The sequence below is a fragment of the Hyposmocoma kahamanoa genome, unplaced genomic scaffold (assembly GCF_003589595.1).
Source record: "Hyposmocoma kahamanoa isolate Upper Pololo Valley unplaced genomic scaffold, ASM358959v1 87, whole genome shotgun sequence".
NCBI classification, from domain to species: Eukaryota; Metazoa; Arthropoda; class Insecta; order Lepidoptera; family Cosmopterigidae; genus Hyposmocoma; species Hyposmocoma kahamanoa.
This window is the reverse complement of record NW_020654422.1, coordinates 8,627,384-8,650,592: the sequence shown is the minus strand read 5'-3', so window position 1 is coordinate 8,650,592 and position 23,209 is coordinate 8,627,384. Positions and strand designations below refer to the sequence as shown.

The 23,209-nt window shown below is 38.2% G+C and overlaps 4 protein-coding genes across 4 annotated transcripts in view; 2 read left to right on the top strand and 2 right to left on the bottom strand.

Moving 5' to 3' along the window:
• Nucleotides 1-1,215: 1,215 nt before the first annotated feature.
• LOC113235342 (anaphase-promoting complex subunit 4) lies at nucleotides 1,216-4,552 on the top strand. The gene is made up of 6 exons (XM_026471022.1): nucleotides 1,216-1,309; nucleotides 1,432-1,535; nucleotides 2,017-2,208; nucleotides 2,383-2,923; nucleotides 3,001-3,200; nucleotides 3,275-4,552. Exons 1-6 carry the CDS (start codon nucleotides 1,216-1,218, stop codon nucleotides 4,526-4,528), a joined length of 2,385 nt encoding a protein of 794 aa, XP_026326807.1. The 3' UTR covers nucleotides 4,529-4,552.
• A 22-nt stretch (nucleotides 4,553-4,574) lies between these two features.
• On the bottom strand, nucleotides 4,575-6,294 carry LOC113235067. The gene is made up of 3 exons (XM_026470623.1): nucleotides 5,939-6,294; nucleotides 5,487-5,718; nucleotides 4,575-5,230 (listed from the first exon to the last, which is right to left on the bottom strand). Exons 1-3 carry the CDS (start codon nucleotides 6,143-6,145, stop codon nucleotides 5,016-5,018), a joined length of 654 nt encoding a protein of 217 aa, XP_026326408.1. The 5' UTR covers nucleotides 6,146-6,294; the 3' UTR covers nucleotides 4,575-5,015.
• Nucleotides 6,295-6,352: 58 nt separating this feature from the next.
• LOC113235069 (transmembrane protein 60) lies at nucleotides 6,353-6,873 on the bottom strand. Its single transcript, XM_026470624.1, has one exon. The coding sequence runs from the start codon at nucleotides 6,778-6,780 to the stop codon at nucleotides 6,373-6,375; it is 408 nt and encodes a 135-aa protein (XP_026326409.1). The 5' UTR covers nucleotides 6,781-6,873; the 3' UTR covers nucleotides 6,353-6,372.
• Nucleotides 6,874-10,509: 3,636 nt separating this feature from the next.
• Nucleotides 10,510-23,209, top strand: part of LOC113235341 — a 19,166-nt gene continuing 6,466 nt past the window's right edge. Inside the window, exons 1-5 of the mRNA XM_026471021.1 lie at nucleotides 10,510-10,545; nucleotides 11,253-11,441; nucleotides 14,829-14,933; nucleotides 16,919-17,174; nucleotides 17,401-17,528. Coding sequence (XP_026326806.1) covers nucleotides 10,510-10,545; nucleotides 11,253-11,441; nucleotides 14,829-14,933; nucleotides 16,919-17,174; nucleotides 17,401-17,528 — 714 coding nt within the window. The remainder of the gene's footprint in view (nucleotides 10,546-11,252; nucleotides 11,442-14,828; nucleotides 14,934-16,918; nucleotides 17,175-17,400; nucleotides 17,529-23,209) is intronic.

The following is a 23,209-nucleotide window of genomic DNA, read 5'->3' as shown; positions in this document are numbered from 1 at the left end:
ACATGGCTCAAAGGACTTGCATCCAAGCCAAAACAACACTTGTAATAAAAAAATGGTTGTGCTCCGACCAGCGTTGCCAGTTTGTGCGGAATTTCCCAAATTGCGGGGAATTTCAACTAGATTGGGGAGTTTGTGGAGATTGGCGCTAAGTGGGAAAAACGTGGATTCTAACATTTTATCATTTTGTTTAAACAATCAATTGCTGATGCATCGGTAATTTGATCGTTACTGTGATGAACTATATCGATGTGTTTTTCAACATCGCACATCCCTCGCATTATTAACAAGCAGCTTAAATAGAATTATTATCAGAGCACTTGGTTTTGAATTGTAAAATTACTATCGGTACGTATTGAGTTCGTGATTCTTTCTCCCGCTTAGGCCGGTCCTCGGTATGAAGCAAAACGAAATCAGCTATTGATAAACAAAGCCGTGCAGTTGGTACTTCCACACCACAACTTACCACTTGTCAACTTTAAATATTAAATATAGGTCGAAACTCATTGATTATTTCTAATATTAACTGAGTGTCACCAAATGCACAACAAATAATCAATTTATTTAATTTTGTAAGGCAAAGAAAAATGATTTTTTTTCAGACTCATTAATGTTGAATCTAATTTAAAATAAATAAACGATTTAAAGTCATCTAATTTTTCACCGAGTTCAAAAAAAGGAGGAGGTTCTCAATTCGACTGTATGTTTTTTTGTATGTATGTCATACATACATATGAATACATACATAACACATATGAATCCGGGTTTGCGCACTTTCCGGTAACCAATTGCAATAAAACTTGACAAATTACATCTATTTGCCATTCCATTCCACGTACTTTTTAGGTCGGTTTTTTTAGTACTCTGTACTGAGATTATATGTATAATTAGTTTTGTATCTTACATTCTGTTTACATTCACAGCAAACGTAATAGATGGTTACATTTTGAGTTTCTTAATTCTTTATTTTATTATTAAGCGATGTATTTGTAATAAATAATGAAAACTCGAGATGTGTGAAATACGAACTTTGCTCTCATTTAAATTTAGGAATTTTAACCGTGGTTTTTGGGGATTTTGAACAATTGGCATTGGCAACGCTGGCTCCGACCTCCGTTAAAAATCATAGTTTTGTGTCAAGTTTATAGATAGTAATGACGGAAATTACACGTTTTTTACTATAACATAAATAAAATCGTGAAAATGAATCACTGCAGAATGAGGCAGATAGAGGAGAGGCATGTTGCAAATCAAGTAGATCTAATGGTTTGGAGTAATAAACTCGATTTACTGGCGATAAGTAATTTCAAAGGTAAGCATTTAATGTGTTGTTTACAAAAAATTGCTTTAGATAATTCAATATTTTTTGTGCAGGTATTTTTCTATAATTAAGTGGGTTATAGATTGTAAAAATGTGTATTTATCTTGTTGTAGGTGAAGTTCAAATACACAGGCTGAACTGGCAAAAGGTGTGGAATTTTTCTCCTCCAAAAGATTGTACTAGTGTTCGCGCCATGGCATGGCGACCTGATGGTAAGGTACGATATTATTTCTATTTTACTAAAATTAATTTTATTATATAAAGTTAGAGCTAGTACATTTGCAGCAGGCAGTCTATTTATTTCACAGTTCCACATGTCTTAATCTCTGCTTCGACAGTAGCTTCCTTTTATGACTGCCTGCTACGATATTTTATTTACATTTCTTATATAAAAGACTATCACAAGTGTCACTAGAAGTTGAAATATTGTTAAACTTTATCTTGTGCTTTAATTTTTTATAGACTTGCCAATCATTTTTTTAAACTCTTTCCATATGACTTGTGCACCAAGTGTATACAAGTCGTACATTTAATCCCAGAAATAAATTTAATTTTACATTAAATTATTTATGTCATTTGATGTTACCACACTTTGGTAGTGATTCCCTAAACTGGTAGACACTGATATGACTGTAACATGCTTTGCCATTGTTTGCAAATTATTATTGTCTCATTCATATTTTTTTTTATGATTACAGGCCTTGGCCATTGGTTACAGCACAGGTATTGTGTACATAGTCGACATTGAAGATAAGGAAGTGCTGGAAAAATTAGATCTGGAGTTGGAGATGTCAGAAGAGTTTGAGGATGCCAAGACATATGGCATTACTTGCATCACATGGGCTGTTCGTGAGGGTGCTTTGGAAAATGCCACTGAATATAATGTTTATGTACATACTTTTTTCAGTTTTGGAAAGTTTGATACATCTATAAAAACATACACAAATCTAGGTTTTATGGCTCTTGTTGGGGGATTATAATATAGCCTCTCAGTATATCTTTCACTATGCATAGGGCTCCTAAAGAGAGGGTAATGTAAATGTATGAATTTTTAAACATTCCAGGAAGACACATCAATATTCCTACAAAAGCCTCCATCTTTTAGCAATGGATTCCAAAAACAGGATTCGGATGATAATATAAAAGATTTCAAAGAAGTACCAGAACCCACACAGCTGAATATGCTTGTAGTTGGCTATGGGACTGGCTATGTCTACATGAGCATTTTTGGAAGATATCCATATGGGACCATCCATCTTGCACAAGTTGCTAAAGATGAGTGTGGAGAGTACAGAGTTCTTGATATTTGTTTATCAGATGACTTTAGCATGATGCAAGTTTTCTACCAAGATAGATCATCCATGACCGTTTTTGTAGCATTAATAAACACAAGTGTGCTCTCAGCATATGCAGAGGAAATGTTCCTAGTGGCAAATAAGCATGGTCAAGTGTTGCAGTTGATGTCGTATTTGGATCAAACTATGATTTCAATAACTGAGGCTTGGGAACATATTTTACTGGAAATGGATAATAAAATGGCTAATTATGCAGCTTCTGTACCTGAAGGTGGGGTTTCGGCTGACTTGTTGGAGCTTCTTATGCTAGGTATGTGTTCAATATGAATCCATTAAATAAGAGTTAAGTTTGGTTTGAATTGAAATAAAACCCCTTTATATTTGCAGGTGTACCATCAGATGAACTAGAGATATTCCTTTTACAAGATTTAACAGCAAAAGGTTTGAAGAAGTTTGGAAGTTCAGTTGAATTAAGCTATTCAACCATTCAGAGATTGGTTTTAAAACAACTGAATATTGTCGGACATAGCCTAACATATTATCTTTCTGAAATAAGAGGGATTACCAGAATACCTGATAGATTTAAGGTAGTGTTCAAATCCTGATATAATAAGATGTCTTTTTGAAGAACAAGGTTCAAATATTGTTCCATTTGTTTCAGATTCTGGGTATTGAAGAGAGTGCTGTGACTGAAGCAATCAAAGCATGTTGTGCATTTCTCAATAAGTGTTTGGAACTGCAACAGGTTATTGACTCATCAATGCGCAACTATAAAGGATTCTTTAGATGGCTATTTGTAGCCATTGTCAGGTTACTGGACGAACTGATGCCGAGCAGTGACATTGTCAAGATTACACAGCAGGAACTCACTCACATTGCTGAGTTCTTGTATAACTTCGACAATGTTCAAACAACAGAAGGCAGTGGTAGTGGTAGTGAAAGCCCTGATAAAACTGTTAAGTTCAACTTGGAGAGACTAGGACAATATCTTCAAGACCAAGATTTGACAATATTGCCCGATGACGAAGATAATCCTTGGTACAAGTTCCTAAGGGCCAATACTTGCATATTGAAAGAAAGTGAAACAATATTCAATATGTCAGAGTTTAGAAGATTTTCTTTAGTACAACAGCAGAGATTTTTAAAAGATGCTATTTATAAGGTGTTTGATGTCACAGATAAAGACATTGGCAGAAATTTCTCTATATTGTTTAATATAAAATGTTATGAAGATAAAGTCACTGTTCATTCTGAAGAGAGCTTAAGGCTGACTCAAATATTTGACTCGCGGCATCAAAGATTTTTGACAGCATTTGTCCACACAAGTAGTGAGGAAGGTATTCGCTTTGTGGCAGCAGACATTAAAGAAAAAGCTTGTAATTCTTCAGCTGTTAAGTACTACTTCACTTCCAAGCTTTTACAGGATGAGAATGCAGATGAACGTCACATGTCGGTCTTAGACCTACAGTTTTATTCTCCAGATTACCTTTCTGTACTTACTACTCATCCTCATAATGAAGACAATACTGTATTTATTCAGCTACCTCTCAAAAATGCAATAGATCATTCAATGGAGTTTCATATCAAATGCAAAACTTGCATTTTCACTGACAGCATTTCAAGGATAAATATTTCTCCACTGTTGGATGAAGGTGTCTATAAAATTCTTGAAAAGATGGATGGTTTTCGAATTGCTGTGTCTGTAGGTCGAAAAGTTGCTGTGGTGTTGTCTAAGAGCCACAGAAAAGTAAGGATATTTGAAATGGAAGCAGATGGCGAAGACGAACAGGACGAAACTTTAGATACCACTCCACAATCACAAGATGCTTGCGGCGATCGAAGCTCACCAGATAACCAGAAATCCGAAGATTCAAATGACGATTCATCATCATCTGATCAAAATCTCTCATTTTAATTATGCTGTAAAAATAAAATACGTCATAATAGATATAACATCTTTTTTATTAATTAACTATTTACAATTGGTAAAAAAAACCCTAATAAGTTGCTACACTGATGTAACTTAAGCTTATTTTAAATTGGGCAATCCAATGCCAATGTCCTGCTAGACCTGCCTCTCAATGGTAGTAAAATTCTCTACACATTATGAGTAAGAGTGGCATTTTGCCAGAAATTCTTGCTTATTTATAGACATCATACGTTAATCGGCACTTACAAACATGCAACAATAGGTGAAATAAAATGACTTGTTTTCAGATTACTGTGGGTAGATTTTATGTATACTTTGAATCTATGTATAATTTGAAGCTATTCATAGTTATGATGACAACGCTTGAAAATCTTAAATTATTTTCACATGTGGACAAAAGCGTTCTTGACCTTTTAACTAAAAACTAATCTCACTAAAACAAAGAGTAACTGTTTTTCTTAACATTATACTATTAAATTAGACTAGGAGGGGTTTTCATTTGAATGTTTTCAAAAACTGAATTGAAGTCAGTGTCTAATCCTTGATTATCAATGCCATACAGTAAATGCTCTGAGGATTGATTTCTGCTTGGACCTGCAACAGGTTGACTGTATGGTGATTGTGCAGTTGTAGTTGTTCTATTATATACTTCTTCACTATCACCTTCTTCGTCTTCAGGATCATCAACTGTAATTGAAAGCAACCTAATGATAGGATTTTCATTAATTACTCTTATCTACCTAATTGAATGTGCTTGTAGCACTGGATCCAATCAAGTGTGCAACAAAAAAGTCAAATTATTTCTCCATCAACCTTTTTAAATATTTAGTCCATACCTCACACATTAAATCCTTTATATATATAAAGCATGCATACATAACATATTCCCCTTATATTATATTCTAAATTCATAATAGTTAAATGTTGACAAAATATAATATACCTGAAATCATACCCCGGCCATCATATTTATTCCATTGTTTTCTCAAGCGTAGGTAAAGAACAACACAGCTGATAATTACAATGATGGAGATTACAATTGCTATTAGTTTAAATCCATCCATCGCAGAGAAGGAATCCTTTACTATCATCTGTACTTCTCCCACAGTATGTCCATTGTCTCCCAGTCTTTGGGATACACATTTGTAAATGCCCGACTCCTCGGGCGAAACCCTCTGAAAATATGATTTTTATTTGAGAGAATTTTCAGTCTGTGAAGGTTAATGTCTTTTAACATGCCATACAGAACAGCTGCAGAAGAAAATTGGCTACAACTCCCCACTAGGTAAAGCAATACAATTTTCCACTAAGATTAAGATTCAGGTAAGCAAACAAACTGTTGGAACATAATTTAAAATGAACAATGTATTGCATAACATGTAACAGTATACTCACATCAATATGTAGCTTCCCAGATAACACTTTATATTTATACTTTTGCTCATCATAGTCATTGCCTGGACCAATCACTTTATTGGAACCTAATATCCAAAACTTAAAATTGTGGTCAAAGTCATTGCTTTGACATTCAAGTATGGCCCTACTACCTGCAGGCACTTCAGTCACTGTAGAGTAAGCTGCACTATCAAGTGTTGAAGACATTTTGCTCAAATATTTGACAAACACCTATGATGCCGCTGTTAGATCATCAGACTCTGCCACTGATGGCTTAATGAACACTTCACTAATATCAATGAATGTGTGCCAAGTTTAAAATTATCTATAATACTCCCAAAGTCACATGCCTACACAGTTGAGTATAAATTTATTTAAGGTACATTATTACTCTCTGTCATAATGTTTGTTTACTAGTTGTTTTCATGACATTATTAGTACCTGCTGCTGCCACTAGAGTGTTTGATGAGGTGCATAAAAACCTCCACACAGAGGACAGGTAGGAGCATCCAAATTGGCATCATAACTAAGTAAATTGGAAGGTTTACCTTGTTGTACTCTAATTTTATGCATATTATGATTTGCGCTGCCATTTTTAGGCCAATAGCGGTGATGTACCACATGTGTTTGTTGATTGTCCCTCGAAACCTTTCGATACCATTTCGACAATGGGACACCATGTGAAACAACACGTATATCAGTAGTATGCTGTCGTAAACCCACATAGGTATGAACACAATAAACCAATTCCAATGTGTTCTCGATTCTAAACGAAGACATAGTAATATTAGAAATACTAAAAATATGAACCACGTAAACAGGGCCCGGTGTAAAATAGCCATTTCTTTAACTGGATTCTTGTGAGTGAACACTTCATATGAATAAGTTTTAGTTGTAATCAGGATAATTCTGGTAGGAATAAATAAATACGTTTTCTTCTTCTTTTAAATGTTATGGCTCCATCGAAATAATCAATGTTTTACAGAAACGTATTAGTAGTTGGTGCTCTTGAAGAAATGTCAAACACACAATGGAGAACATATGTCAAACAAAATGTGTTTAAAGGTCCATTCATCATCCTGCACTGCAGCGTGCCCTGCCGTCCGCCGTGCGATGTAGGTCTACTGTTGGGTAATTTTCCTAAAAAATTCAAACAGTGGAAATTTTTCCGGCAAAATTGAAAAATATAATTTTGACGGCTCATATTATGTTCTACGTTTACAAATATCTTTTGAAGTTTTATTTAGCGTGCATTGTAAAATAAACATGTGTAGCTAAAAGCCATTTAAAGAAAAACGAGATTTAAAATGATTTCACAACGGCGAAAAAATCCTTTTGGCTCCATCATTTTCATTCGGTAACTTCAACTTTTGACAGATGTTAACATCAAATGCAAATTAAAAGAATAAATAATAAATAATATTGGAAAAATTTTCGGAAAAATATGATATTTTTTCAAAATGGAAATTTTTGCAGGACCCAACAGTACGTAGGACAATTAATTGCACGCTGCAACTACATTCACAGTTCTGCATCGCGCGGCGGACGGCCGGGCGCCGCACTGTGGGATTTACAAAATTCAGGACATTGATTTATTCACGATACTTCTGTAAAAAAAATGCCAATCGAGAGATCCTATTGTCATAATTAAATACTGTCATATCACATTTTGTCGTAAATAATTTAGTAGGAAAAAATAAAATGTGTACTTTTTGTATGGGACTATACCTTTAGTACCCCATTGTTACAATATTAGTCGATCCAGTCTTGGAATCACTACAGACGTATTATTAGACTTATCTTCTATACATTTGCACACTAAACGCCTAAATCTGCTCTTTAATAATTTATATGAATCAGAATGCGCGCCAGGTGGGCTACAATGCAGGATAATGAATGGGTACTTTGGTACTTCTATTAGGATTATTGGCTTGGATACAAGTTCTTTGAGCCAGGTCTTAGTTGGAGTTGGTGGTGGACAGAATGTGGGGAAAGCGTGTTTCATTTTATTAGCTTAGACAAAGTAAAGATTTCAAACATAACAACTTCCTTTTTTTTTTTTCACCTCTAAGAACGACACACAGGTTTTAGTTGTATGGTAACCTTTTTTTTAACATCTCCCAACAGAGACCTATTTGTTCTGAAATCCTCCTGTTCCTGGGTCTGACAAGTGGTTACGTGAAAATATCAGCCAGCTGATCTTCACTAGTCACCTTGCCGACGCTCAAATCACCACTTTTCACCAGCTCTTTAACAAAAAAAAAATCGCACCCGGATAAGTTTAGTACGATGGTGAAATTCAGGATTTTCTGCTAGCCTTTGCTAGCCTTTGTTATCAACTTTTAAATACGGAATCTTCTTAATTCTAACAAGATCCTTTATTACTCGAGACAGCCATATAGTATCTCTAGCAACTTCGCTAGCTGATACAATTTCAGCATCTGTAGTCGAACTTGAGAGACTTGCCCGTCTTTAACTCAACCACGAGATGGCTCCTCTCGCATAGTACCCCGCTTGTGGATATTCCAGTGCTGATATCCTCCGCATGATTAGCATCGCTGTAATATTCCAAAATACCTTGTTTGTAAATTTTTCTTATATTTGATATCTAGATCTGGTGTGTACTGCAAATACCGCATTATGTGCTTTAGTCGCACACAGTCTGCTTCTTCTGGTTTTTACAGACAATGCCAGGTCTAGTGCATACCATTAAGTAAGCCAAGGCTGCAACGATCAATCGTTGCAGCTTTGGCTTACTTAATACAGATCAATCTGTAATTATTTTTCATGTAACACATATCCACTTTCTTACTTGACGTACTGTCTTTTACAATAGGCGTCAAGACCGGTTTACAAGTATCCATCCCAAATTTCCGCAAGATCTTCTTCTGTACATTAGAAGTTTGGAATTTTTGATTCCATCTCCTCTGCTCTCTATCTCTATTCCTAAGAAATAAGGGACAGAAAACCTTTAATTACCAGTCTTGCCTTATATTTATCTACAGAGCCATAGCGTTTATTTTAACTCGAAATACCCACTTGCAGGATAACTTTTCTTCCTTTCGGTAGGTTTACAAGTTTCCACGTATAATTTTCTTTTAATGAGTTAATCTGGCTTTCTATGGCTTTCTCCTATAGCTCTTTCTCCGGGCTTGTAATTGCATCTTTACGCGACGTTGGCTCATTGTATCCCATTACAGCTTTCATGATAAAGTGTTTGAATCGATCTGGGGCACGTAATGAAAAGCGATCATGAATTCCCATCTGATCCGGGAACACGTCTTCGTGATCGACGTGATCTTGACTTGTAATACCTTCGTCTACGACATTATTTTCATCAATGATATCACCTTCGTCACCGTTATCTTCATCAACGGCATCAATATTATTCTCCCTCGATTCAATAAACTTTTCTGGCAAAATGTTTTGAGCATCATGATATTCTTCATCAGCTTCCAAATATTGTTCATCGATGCCATATTGAAGTTGTTTTTCATAAACTGTAAAAAACTTGTAAAAAGATCCACTTCGATTTCATTTTTATTATTTAAGGGTTCATTCATACAAGTCCTTACAATTATATAACTCGAATTATATTCGAGTCATGAACAATACAATTTACCCATGGATTTTTATTTGAGTTTCAAAGTCATCATCATTGTTGTAATCAATTAAATGCAACGTGTAGCTTTGTGAACCTATTATACTCAAGTGCTTTATCTGAGGCTTTTTGTTAAGCCAAAGTTCATAATAAGGTGATTTGTGTTCCACTGTAGTTGATCCTGTCCTGTTCCGATTATAAACAGCAGTGTTTATCATCTCAGCCTACACATTCTGAGGTATCTCTTCATGCGCGTGCATCATTGCTCTAGTAGATTCGACTATAATGCGGTTTTACCTTTCGCTACACCTATTTGTATATTGTTCTGGCGTGTACGGGGTAATAAACCTTTGCTTTATTCCACTTTGTTCAAGTAGATCTCGTACTCCCTTGTTATTTTATTCTTTCCTGTTTTCACTTAAAATGTAAAATGGAATTTGGGCATTGTCGTCATACCTAAAAACAGTCGTCTCCAAAGATGTCTATGTAGATTGAAATATTTGTTTCCGGTATAAAATTGTCCCGTGTATTAGCTTTTTGCATTGTATTAATAGTATCTTAATTCTTTTTGTCTCTTTAAACTGATGGTTTTTTAGCCAATGCTTAAGAAATGGATGAAATAATAAAACTTTTCCTTTATGATAACCTTTTATTATTATCTACTTTATTCGTTTTAGAATTTTTGTCTAAAAGCTATCCGCTTAAAAAGATATACACATTTTAAGCATGTCTTGAGAAAACAAACTTAAAGAAAAAATATTGAACAAAAAGCCAGTGTTGTCAAAGACAATGGAGTACATAAGATTTAACCGCTTTAGAGCATAGATTATAAGTATGTAAAGTACTATCAAAATTTTGTTTAGGTTCTGTCTTGAGGAGGAAATTTTAAAATAGTACCAATAAAAAATTAGGCAATAAACACCTTTTTAAAGTGTTTTGTTGGATAATTACTGCGCTTTAGTTTTTAGTCATGGGGAAACGAAATGGTGATGGAAAAAAGGACATGGTAGGTAACTTACAGTGTGAATATCTCAAATACTTAAAGAATCTGCAAAACAATATCCATGTATAGTAGACTGAATTATTTGAATCTGCATGTGTATTGGGAGCCTGTACTTTATTGTCCGTACAGATGTTCCGTCGTTCTCTGACAATGTACCGGGTTTTTCAAAATGGACATAACAATTTTGTATTTGAATAAAACAATCATTGAGATATCGAGCTGAAATGTATTACAGGTGCAGCACCCATGTTACATTTAAGAATGGAATGCGATCTCGTTCATACGACCGCCGCGAGCACGTTTGCAGGGTTCAATTCTTTGGAGCCATTTTTCCACCACTCTTTACATATCTTAGTATCTTACTATCTTTGATATTGTTCCTGAACTCATTCAACGTTGTTGTTGGCTTGTTGACATGAACCAACGACTTAATGTAACCACGTAAAAAGTAGTCCAACGGCGTTAGATCGCATGAGCGAGGTGGCCATTCGAACGCACCAGTTCGCGAGATTACATGATTATCGAACTTCCTCTTCAATAGAACGATCGTTTGACCAGCTTCATATGCTTCTTATGATCTATATTTCTTTTTACTACTTTTTTCATTCTTAAATGTAACATGTGTATTGCAGCCTACTTACCAATTACGATGGAACGTAATATTGCGTGTGGTGTACCTATGCGTACCTATATTGTATTTTTTACTTTAGGATCCCGAGGTGATCATGAGGAAGAAGTTCCTAGCAAAATGCAAATTCAAAGCCTGTGGTCGGTTAGTGATGGCAAATGCGTACTGGTTAATAGAGGATGTAGATCAGTACGAGGGCGTTGACGATGTCAAGCGCAGAGTCGAGCAGGCTGTACGCGTTAAAGGCAAGAAGCAACTATTGAGTGTTAAAGTTAGTGAAATTTTGCATAAATACTGGAGATTATAATCTCAGTACAGAGTACTAAAAAAACCAACCTCAAAAGTACGTGGAATTACGTCCATTTGCTAAGTTTTATTGAAATATCCTTAAATTCGCCACTATACAGGAGTTGACACTGGAGATAATAAAAATCGGTTCTCACTACTCAAAGAATATTGAGAGAAAAACGCCTTGAATTGGAAAAATAGCAAAATTGATTTTGCCATTAAAATAATTGCTCCTTAAGAAAATTTAGGCGCTATTTATAAAAATGAATATTCATGCGTAAACAGCCACCCTTAGAAGTGGAGATTTCTTTCAAAATGAAATGGGATCACTATGGAAGTACCCCCTTTCCAACAAAAAAAGAATTGTGAAAATCGGTTCACAAATACCGGAGTTATCGCGTAACATACGTACAAAAAAACAGTCGAATTGAGAACCTCCTCCTTTTTTGAAGTCGGTTAAAAATAGGCTTTTCACCTCGGTGTTTTTCATCTTATATTATCTTACATTGTCATATCTTACTTTATGATTTTTTTAAAGCACACTATGTATTTAATTAGACCCCAGATGAGCACTAAGATCTTAATTTCAAATAATTCCATACCTGAGAAGCATAACACTGTAACTCCATTTCTTACGATTTTGAGTTTTTAACGGTATCTTACATAATTTTTCGAGCTTTATCGACCCATAAAACTGTGAAACTACGAAAATCGCCATAGGTACTGAGTTTCTTAAAAGTATTTTGATGTAAGACCGCTACCCACTACGAAGCGTTTTATAGTAGGTAAGTTTGGAGTTACAGTGTTATGCTCAATTTTAGTACAGATACAGTATAATTTATAAGGTAACGAAAACAAATAATAGTATATAGACCACGATTCGCCGGTGCCTAATCAAGGACTACACCGCGAAATCCCCAAATTGAGGTTAAATAGTCTTGCTATTCTTACACAAATTCAAGAAAAATTTCTGTTTAAATATGAAAAGTTCCTGTGCAATCAAAATCCAATGAAAAGTGGGTTCTGTTAACAATATATCGAACAGTTTGTTACAAATTGGCCATGATTCAACTCGGCAAACATCTCCATGTCAAAGCTACAAATTAGGTTCTCATTCGAGTGATGTTTGTCTGTTTGCACAGCGAGTGCAGTTTCTATCTACTGACCCGACAGATACGGAGTTTTGGATAGACTACGGGCTCCTCGGTAAAACCAGGGTACGGCGGGCATCCGGGCCAAGCCCACCGCCAGTGATACGCCTTCACGGGCGTCTCTGGTAGACTGGGACTTAGGTATGGTATAGTTTGTGATTAGCTGCAGGGATGAACACGTTCGTCTGCCCCGGTAACATGTGGCCGGGGCGTTTGTCCCGCACGTAGCTATCGTGTTTTAGTGGCGGTCTAGACGAGGGCCTAAGGCGGAGAGATGCGCAAATCACGTGCGTTGTGCTTTAAGTCGGCAGCTATGTCCGGATATTGTCGCAAGACACTACGACCAGCATCTTCGGCACTAGCCCGGACAGCCAGTAAAGGATATGCTAGACATTCTTTGATCCCTCCAGATGCGTAGGTTTATGGGAACTGCAGAGACGTTTCGGTGTCGAGAAATGAGCGTGCCTACAGCTCCGTCACCAAAGAGGAGATTGGTAATTGACTTAGAGTCGACGGCCTAACTGCGCAACTAAGTGAGCGTGCCTACAGCGTCGGTACCTATCGAGACTATTTTCCAGAGGGTGCTGTACGTGTACCAGGGGGAGCTCACCCTAGGCACTAGCCTTTTGAGAACCGGATGAAGTCCGTGCCAACGGGCTGATCTGAGGCCAAAACCTGACTGAGAACCCGACTGGTAAGGTTATAGTGCCGTTCCCGTGTAACCAAGAGGTTGATATGAAGGGTCACTATAAACAAAACTTATGTATGTAGATAGATATGGGGGCTGTCTGCACAGCCAGACGAACAATGAATTCGTAAAGAATTCGCAGAGATCGGGCAAAATAGCCCTCAATTATTTGATACTGAAAATTTCTTTGATACTCCCGCTGATCTTTATGCTACAGACAATAACGATTCTGATTTTGACTGCAAGCCTCCTGAACCAAAACTTCACACGGATAGATCACTTTACATAGTACACGTACGTGACTCCGAAATATCAGGAATTATTACTATTTTCATGAAAAAATAATTAAAAAAGTAATTTTGAACATAAATAGAAACTTCTTTATAAATTTTGTAGCAATAAAAACAAAAGAAACTATTTTTAACTAATGTAACCTTTGGCAGTATCTGTCATTCCATCACACGGTCGGTACCTACAATGGTTTTGTATTTTTAATTCTCATTGTAGGTACCGACTGTGTGATGGGATGACCGATACTGACAAAGGTTACTTTAGTTAAAATAACAATAATAACAACAATTTTCATGTTGTATTTTTTTTTTCATTTGTAAGAGGTGTCACATTACATTAACGGTAACTTTTTTCTATTTGATTTTTGTTTCAAAGCAGAACACGGTATGTTAACTAGGTTTTTTGTTTTATTGTTATAAATATCGCTAAAAGTAATACATTGATCTCATTATGTAAACAGCCTTGATCTCTAATTACCAAACTTTGAATATTAGAACATACTGTTATTAGGAATTGATCAGTTTTATTTTTATGGCATCTTAAATGTTATACATGCTGCATTTTGGCATAAAATCGCTTCTCCTGTAAAATTATAAAAATGGCGGTTACAGTGTACCTAATGCTTCTCAGGTACAGAATTTATCCCAAGTTATGTAATGTATTTTCTTTAGGTATTCGAACAAAAGAGCATAAGCAATATGAAATTCTACTTGTTATCAAAGAGTTCAGACTTTAGAGTACCTTACTACTTACTTATATTACTTGCAGTATGTTCATTAGTATTCGTATCTACAACGGTTTTAAATGTTTAACCAAAACGTAGATACTTTGCGGGAAACATAGAGAGCTACGCGAAGTTTTTCTGTGTGATGGAATCTGAACTGAAAAAGTCCGAAAGAACTAGAATAGGTACCTCATATAACGGAATAAGTGAAAAGGCAGTAGGTGGAACACATAAAACCGTAGAACTAAAATTTTGAGTGATGTCCTTGAATTGGAAAACCTGATGGAAGTGACCCGCTTCTAAATAAACCGATGCGGTGCCTTAATAAGTGTGCGGAAAATACGATTGTAAGCGGCAGACCCGTTACAGTAGGTGCTTCGAGTGGTAGTCTACTTTTTGAGATAATGATGATCACAAATTTAAAAAAGTTTCGTTACATATTATCATAAATGATTGTTTGTGTTTGTAATTAGGCGTCTTGAATCGATTTCGGTTCGAACTCTATAATTTTCACAGGATAAAGCGTTACTGAACAAACCGGCTGCTGAACGTTCAGACAACGAGAAGAGATACATATATCGCATTATTGGCGGCTTGAAGTGTTTCAAACGTTATCCTAACGTAAGTTTCTTAGAAGTAACCAACGATATTGTGTATATCTGTATATTATACTCTTATGTAGTTAGATAAAACATAACAATAAAACAACCTTCTGCTTCTACTTTGTTTTACGTCTTTACATAATCTTAATGTTGTTTTCCGTTCCGATTATACTGGTTATGTTTGGTTAGCTTTTTTTTGTTAACGGGGCGGAAATCTTCCAAAGATATGTAGGGTTGTGTGGGATGTTTACCCACTAAAAGACCCTCTGTGGCTGTCCTCTGTGCGTGTTGGAATGCATCGGGATCACCAACGGAATGCAACCAATGCTTAACATGCACGTGCCCTTTCGGGCCCCTTCTGGACTTGTGGCCCCCTTCGTTCCTCGTTCCTACCATGAGATCGGTATAGCTACGTACAACCACCACACAAGCTGTTTTCCGGAATGGCTGGAATGTTTGAGTGGACGACCACAGCCTCCACTATGACCGTCCGCGACTCCGAGGCCCCTATTAGTCGCCTTGTACGTCAGGCAGGGGATACCGTAGTTCTATTTTTTTGCCCGAAACTACAGGGCACAGCAGCGCGTCAATCACCGCCCCTACATCGCCTTCTTTGAGTGAGATCGGCTCTCTGCCGTTCGCGCTCAGCGTTCTCTTTCTGAACCATGACGGTCTCGCAGAAAGAGACTACCGCCTTCTAGTGGTGTTAGTGCCTAGGGCTACCTAACGTGCTTTCGTTCGTTTTTTACTGAACGTTCGATATCCATTCGATCACAAGAATGTTGTAATGCCCATCATGCACCTTTTCGTTAGTATAATGTCTAATATGCTTGGCGCTCAATCATCCGTATTGTATTTACTGCCTCCGTAGCTGAAAGGTTACCATGCTGGGCTACCACGTAGAGGTCCCGGGTTAAATTCCGGGGCCGGGTATTATATTTGTGCGGCCTACATTTACATTTATTTACTTCGTGAGTGGGTGTAATTTGTGGTTGTCTATGTGTGTGCTTATGGTACCTACAGCACAGGGTCTCCCTAGTACGGGGTTATGGCTATGTCCGTTATTATTATTATTTACTGTGAAAAAGTATTAAAGTTTAGTTTTATTAATTTCTCGCGTCATTTTGTACAATATAATCATACAAATCCTATACCAACACCCACGCGTAGTTACAGCACGATTTGGCGTTAACGACTGCACTGTGTTGTTAATACCTCTCGGAGCTAGCATGCCGAAGTGCTGGCGAATAGAGATTTATAGATAAGTAATGCAAGTGATATTAAATATGATATGACGAGATTGTGTAATGTAATATGAGACATCACTTTGGAAAATTAAGCATCACTCAACATCACCCGACCCGATGCTGCTATGTTTGTGTTATTTAAAAATTGTAATACTTCCTTCGTTTACATTGCTTAATATCTATTTGATCTAGTTTACGCATATTAGTCGCCGCAATGTACGAAAAGAGTGATGGTTGAGTGTTAGCAACATTAAATTTATTACTTTTTTAATAAAGCAGGCATGGGGTGAAGTGATAATGCTTATAACGCATCTCATTTTATCGGGAATAACATGCAACGCTGCATTACTTTTCGAAGCACGTTTTGCGCATGTTAAGCGCCGATGCATTTCATATTGGACACTGGATCAGTAATTAAAGAGATACCTCAATTATAATTATGATAATTATCTGACATTATCCGATGTCTACTAATTCATAGCTTTTGACTAAAAATGACAAACAAGAAAACTAAATAAACACGAAGAAAAGTCTTTGGGAAAGCGATTTGGTTTGTGATTTTTTGAAACATTTGACACGTTTAGAAATGTCTCTAATACAAACAATTTGGTAGCGGTAGCGTTTTATTGTTCCAATAAATTTTGAAAATTTGAAGATAATTATCACTGTATATTTATCAAGATAATTATTGTGACAATTATCGAAGATATTTATCACTTCGAACCCATGACATCTTATTAATATTGTTATATTACAGACCGTAAAGAAGAAGTTAGCAGCAGTAACGTATTTCAAGTACTATGGTCCTGGTCGAGTAATAGTGCGCGAAATGCAGGAGGCACACGCCATGTATTTCATTGTGAGCGGAGAATTGGCAGTGACTCGTCTGGAATTTGATCCCATACTCCAGAAGAAGGTCGCTATGGATTTAGGAATTATGCGCTCCGGTGACATGTTCGGCGAGGTTTCCTTGCTGCATAATATTCCGAGGACTGCCACTGTAACTACAACTGGTTAGGTTACTTTCTTTGCCAAGTTATTAGTGATTTTTTGAATCGATTCATCTGCTGATGAAATAAGTTAATATCAGGTTCAGGTTACTTTTTTTAGACTTATGAATGTGCATAATGTTTATTAATAACCTTTAGCGAAAATGCACTATCGTCATGTTGACACAGGAGTCAATACATCAAATTGAATGCCATTTACATGTTCGTATTTAAGTGAAATTGATTTCAGACCACTGCGAAGTGTTAATATTGCTAAAGGAAGACTTCAAGGAAGTTCTTTTGGTCACCGTGCAACAGCAGTGGGATGAAGTCCGCAGAGCAATGTTGATGTTCTCTTATTTTGAGTCGTTCGATGAGGTACCGAATTTTTTTATGTTTACTATTAATTGACAAATCATCGCTACGTAAATGGGCTACATGAAGCTAAGGAAGGCCTAATGCAACACAGAGGCGGCGGCGGAAGCGTTCCAGGCGCGGGACTTTTTGTAATGTACGAGTTCTTATGAATCCTGCCACACTGAAACGCGCGGAGGCCGCGCGGCAAGCCGAACGCGGGGCGGGTGCGGGCGCGGGTGTTTTAATACATTGAGTTCTATGCATAATGCAACCGTCCACACAGAGCGTCAATGGCGGGGCGCGGTCCGGGAGCGGGACATTAGCGGGGCTTCAGCGGGTTTGGACGTTGCATTTTTTTACAACAGTGGAGTGTGTTTTAATCAAGGTGAATTCGACCGAAAATTTTATATCATTGGTGCAATCATACCAAAGTTTATTTAATACAAGTGATAGAAATTATAAAAACAGTTTAAAGAAGGAAATGAATTGGGAGAAGATTTCCAAGGAGCCAAATCAAAGTCGTGAGTGTACTATTTTTTATCTTATTATACCTACCACTAGGCCAACGATTTGTTCATCCCGCCATTTGGAATCGTAAAAAAAAGAAAACCTGGATAGCAAATATCAGTGTGTGTCTGTCCAAAGCGTAGTACTAGGAATGTGGAACTTCCGCAGGCTTAGCGCTAATAAAAGAAGAAGTTCTTCTTCATCACTATCCGACAGTGACATGGTGCTTTCTTTATTTGTGTTGAAAAGTTAGAGGATGGAAAAAAGGTTGAAAATGAAGTGTGGCGTGACGCCTTCGCGCCGCTGTTCCGCCGCGAACTACGCGCGGGACTGCTGTGTGGCACGCCCCGGCACGCATTCGCTTCCCGCAAGTCCGCCCCCGGACCGCTTTTCCCACCATACCGCATCTGTGTGGCCTGTACCGCATCTGTGTGGCCTTACTTTAAGAGCGGTTACACACAGCGCGTTTGCAGCGTTTACATACACTCGCGAATCATCTACCTATACACACAGGCGCGACTTAAGCAGCGGTACAATCGCGATGCAAACGCGTTCCACGTTTTTAATCTTTCAACATAAGCGACTTCCTTGATGCAGTCCTGCGTTTGTATCGCTACTAAAACGTCGTCGTGTGTTTTTTGCGTAACAAATTGTTGAAATCAAAGTATAATGTTTGGTTATTTATATGTACAACCTTGGCAGCTTATATCGGTCAGTAGCATCAACTCCATAAACAATCTGTCAAATTCAGATGAAAACATGCCTCTTCAATAAATGTAGTTCTAATTTTTGCAACGAAAAAAGAAAACTAATAAACTACAATCATTTTTAAGGTTACACGTTTATCATATATTATATGGAACGTTGGTATAACCGTAACCCTGGAAATAATCATTAACAAACGTAAAAGTCAGTGCTCACAGTTATGTATTTTTGTACCTCAATGGGTATCGTTACTGCTTAGTTCATATCTTGTTGGTTACCTTGCACATTTTTAGGAACATAACATTTATGAGTAGCTAGTTTTCGTTGATAAGGAAACGTAAAAAGATATAGACTCAAAGTGCTAAATATTGGTAAATACTATAACCATAAAAAAAGCCGTGGTAGGCAAATGGTTAACTTACCGCCGCTAAAGCGGGGTCGAGTGGTTCCTTTGAGTTTTTCGGAGTTTATGTGCAAAATTTAATCTGATATTTAACATCAGCTCTTAGGTGAAGGAAAACATTGTGAGGAAAGCTGCACATATCTGCAAAGTAATTTGAGGATGTTTGTGAAGTTTTCAACCCGCATTGCGCCTGTGGGCATTGTGAGAGGAGGCCTGTAAATATAGGGTATTTTTTTTAATGGGACAGTATTGGGAACTCCGAGACCATAGGGATACAAGGAAACAATTAAGTCTTTTTTGAGAAAACAATTGTGGGATAGTAAATTTTTTGGTCAAGCGTGACTTGGCCATAAAAATGAACAATATTGATCATAATTTTGTTGGTGCTGATCTACTCACTTTTAAGAAGAGATCATTTCATTGTATGGTACGAAGAAAATCAGGACAGCAGAAGTTGGTAAAATTTCTTAAAATATTTTTTCATACAAAGGGATGAAAATTGAAACATTAAAACATTTTATTTAATTTGACTAACTTCTGCTGTCCCGATTCTTTTATTGCAATACAATAAAATAATTCTCATAAGAAACTCATGTCTCATAGACCACCTTACTCGGGCGGCAGATGACGCGCAGGCGCAGTTTCCTACAGCGGAATTGGTGTTTTTAGGGGACTTCAATGCTCACCACGAGTCGTGGTTAAGTTCCTCTAAAACTGACCATGCTGGAAGAACTGCCCACACATTCGCTCTCACACACGATTTAACCCAACTGGTAAACCAGCCCACCCGGATACCAGATAGGGTTGGTGACGTGCCCTCTTTGTTGGACCTTCTGCTGACGTCTCGCCCGGCTGGATATCGGGTGGAGGTCCAAGCCCCTCTGGGCACTTCGGATCACTGCTTGATATCCACTAAAGTGGCAACGTTACTGCCACCACCACCTACTGTGGCTAAACGCCGCATTTGGCATTATGCGTCGGCAGATTGGGACGGTATGCGGGACTATTTTGCATCCGTTCCTTGGCGGCAGCGCTGTTTTAGTGAGGTGGATCCAACAGCTAGCGCGACTGCCGTTGCTGATGAGATCTTAATCGGGATGGAATACTACATCCCGCATTCGGATGTCGTCAGTAAAGGGAGACGCAACCGCTGGTTCAACCGCGAGTGTGCTGTGGCTGTTGAGAACAAACAGACTGCATACCGCGCTTGGATCAAGGGTCGAGCTTCAGACGATCCCAATACGAACTCACTTAAAACAGCCTACAATAATGCCACCAGGTCTTGCAAAAGAGCGTACATCAGAGCGGATGCTCAGCGCGTCGCACGAGTTGGCCAAGAACTCCTGACGCATCCCACTGGTAGTCGTAGTTACTGGCGTCTGGCCAGAGCCGTTGCGTCGAACTTCTGCCAGCCCTCGCTGCCCCCGCTGAGATATTCTGACGGCAATCTAGCCCACAAGCCGCAAGATAAAGCCGACCTCTTGGCAAATCTGTTTGCGGCTAACTCCTGTCTCGACGACTGTAACGCACAGCCACCAACTCTACCTCACTGTGGCTACACGATGTCTGATATTCGTATCAGACAATGCGATGTGCGTACGCAGCTGCAGTCTCTCGACGTCCGGAAAGCTAGTGGTCCTGATGGTATCCCAGCGATTGTACTTAGGAGCTGCGCAGCTGAGTTGACCCCCGTGCTAACGCGACTGTATCGTCTGTCACTCTCTTCAGGTCGTGTGCCGGACTCTTGGAGAGAGGCTAATGTGCAACCAGTTCCCAAAAAAGGCGACCGATCAGACCCGCATAATTACCGTCCCATAGCCATTACTTCCATAATATGCAAGGTTTTAGAGCGAATCCTTAACAAACAACTGACCCAATACCTAGAAGATCACTCCATAATTAATGATCGGCAGTATGGGTTTCGTCCGAAACGATCAACGGGTGACCTTCTAGCGTACTTATCGCATATTTGGGGTGAGGCTATAGACAAACGTGGCGAGTCGTTGGCTGTTAGCCTCGATATAGCCAAAGCGTTCGATCGGGTCTGGCACAAAGCTCTTCTCTCCAAGCTCCCAGCGTACGGTTTGCCAGCCCAGTTATGCAGCTGGATTGCCGATTTCCTTCGTGAGCGGAGAATTCGCGTCGTTTCTGACGGCAGCATTTCGAGGTTCGTGAATGTGAACGCCGGCGTACCGCAGGGATCCGTCCTATCTCCCACGCTTTTCCTTCTGCATATCAATGATATGCTTCCACTTGGGAATATTCATTGTTATGCAGATGATAGCACTGTTCATGGGGGATATCACGGATTCCCCGCAGCTGGGCGCGCCGATACTGACAGAGAGCGATCTAATCTTGTCGGTGAGCTCAATAGGATATTGGACCTCATCTCTGCATGGGGATCTAGAAATCTTGTTGAGTTCAACGCCAAGAAAACACAGGTTTGCGCGTTAACAACAAAATTATCGGCGTTCCTTCCCACGCTTTCTCTGATGAGCACAGCACTCTTACCTCAGAGCAGTTTTTCCTTGCTCGGTATGGAAATCTGCTGTGATTTGAATCCAAGGAGCTACATCGAATCAGTGATCAAAACAGCACTGAAACTCGGAGTCCTGAACAAGTTGCGACGTTTTTTCACGCCGGACCAGTTATGCCTGCTGTACAAAACACAGGTCCGGTCTTGCGTTGAGTATTGTTCGCACTTGTGGGACGGCTCCGCCAAGTACCTACTCGATGCGTTGGATCGTCGTGCTACTCGAATTATAGGCGACGAAGAGGTCTCATCACGCCTTGAACCTCTGCAACTGCGTAGAGATGTTGCATCGCTTAGCGCCTTTTACCGCATGTACCATGGTGAGTGCTCTGAAGAGCTGTTCAACCTCATCCCCCCTTCCCCGTTCCTGCTCAGAAGCACGCGTGCTGGCCTTCGTAGTCACCGTTTCACTACCTGCCGCATTCCATCGCGTACTAAAAGGTTTGGTGGCTCCTTTCTCTGCCGTACGGTTGACAAATGGAACTCCCTTCCGGCACATGTCTTCCCTCCCTCTTATGATATGGGGTCCTTCAAACGAGGCGTGAAGAGGCATATTGTAGGCAGGCAGGGTGGAGGTGGCTAGTGCAGTGAGGGTTTCATCGCTGCACTAGGTTCCTTCGCATTTGGATACCACTTTCCACTTAACATCAGGTGGAGTGGAGTCATTTGCCTGTAATGTATAAAAAAAAAAAAAAAAACAGTATCAGCGTAAAAAAAAATTAAACAATTTTATTTATTTTGTATGAAAAATAATTTTATTTAATTTGACCAACTTCTGCTGTCCCGATTTTTTCGTCCTATACAATGAAACCATCTTTATAAGAATTTGAGTCTATTAGCACTAAAAAAACGTCAATATTTTTCATTTTATGTGAAAATCATTTCATGAAATTTGATCACTCCCTCCAATTTTGTGCCTAAGACTATTTCCTTGATCTTCTACGGTTTCGGATTTTCTTATAATTTCTCATTAAAAAAAACACTGCATATTTCCTACTGCTGGGTACAGAATAAATATTTCACAGTTATTTTACTAATAATAATAATAATAATAATAATAAAATCTCTTTATTGCCTCCAATGTAAACAGAATTTGTACAAAAAAAAAACGGTAATAAATAAAACTTAAATGACAAATAAACTTATATTAAATGACGTAATAAACAGGAGGCAAAAGGAGGTGTCTCAGCTGGTGCTGCGCCTGTTGATGACAGTTGCAGCGCTGGTTTTCAGTCACCCCCTTCTCCCTTAGATGAAATGCGGGATAATAGTATCGAGGACAGGGCTATTATGTATCAATTTAAATCTAACATACTATTTATCTAAATACGAACATATATATGTACTTTCTTTGATATTAGTAATAAAATCAGTCAATAAATTTCATAAAAAATAAAGAAAATAAAGAAAAAACAAGCGAAATATAGTGAAATCAGGTTAGGTAATCCTAGTGCTATTCCAGGCATGTGTGTGAATGTGTGTGAATGTGTGTGAATGTGTGTGAATATGTGTGTGTGTGTGTGTGTGTGTGTGTGTGTGTGTGTGTGTGTGTGT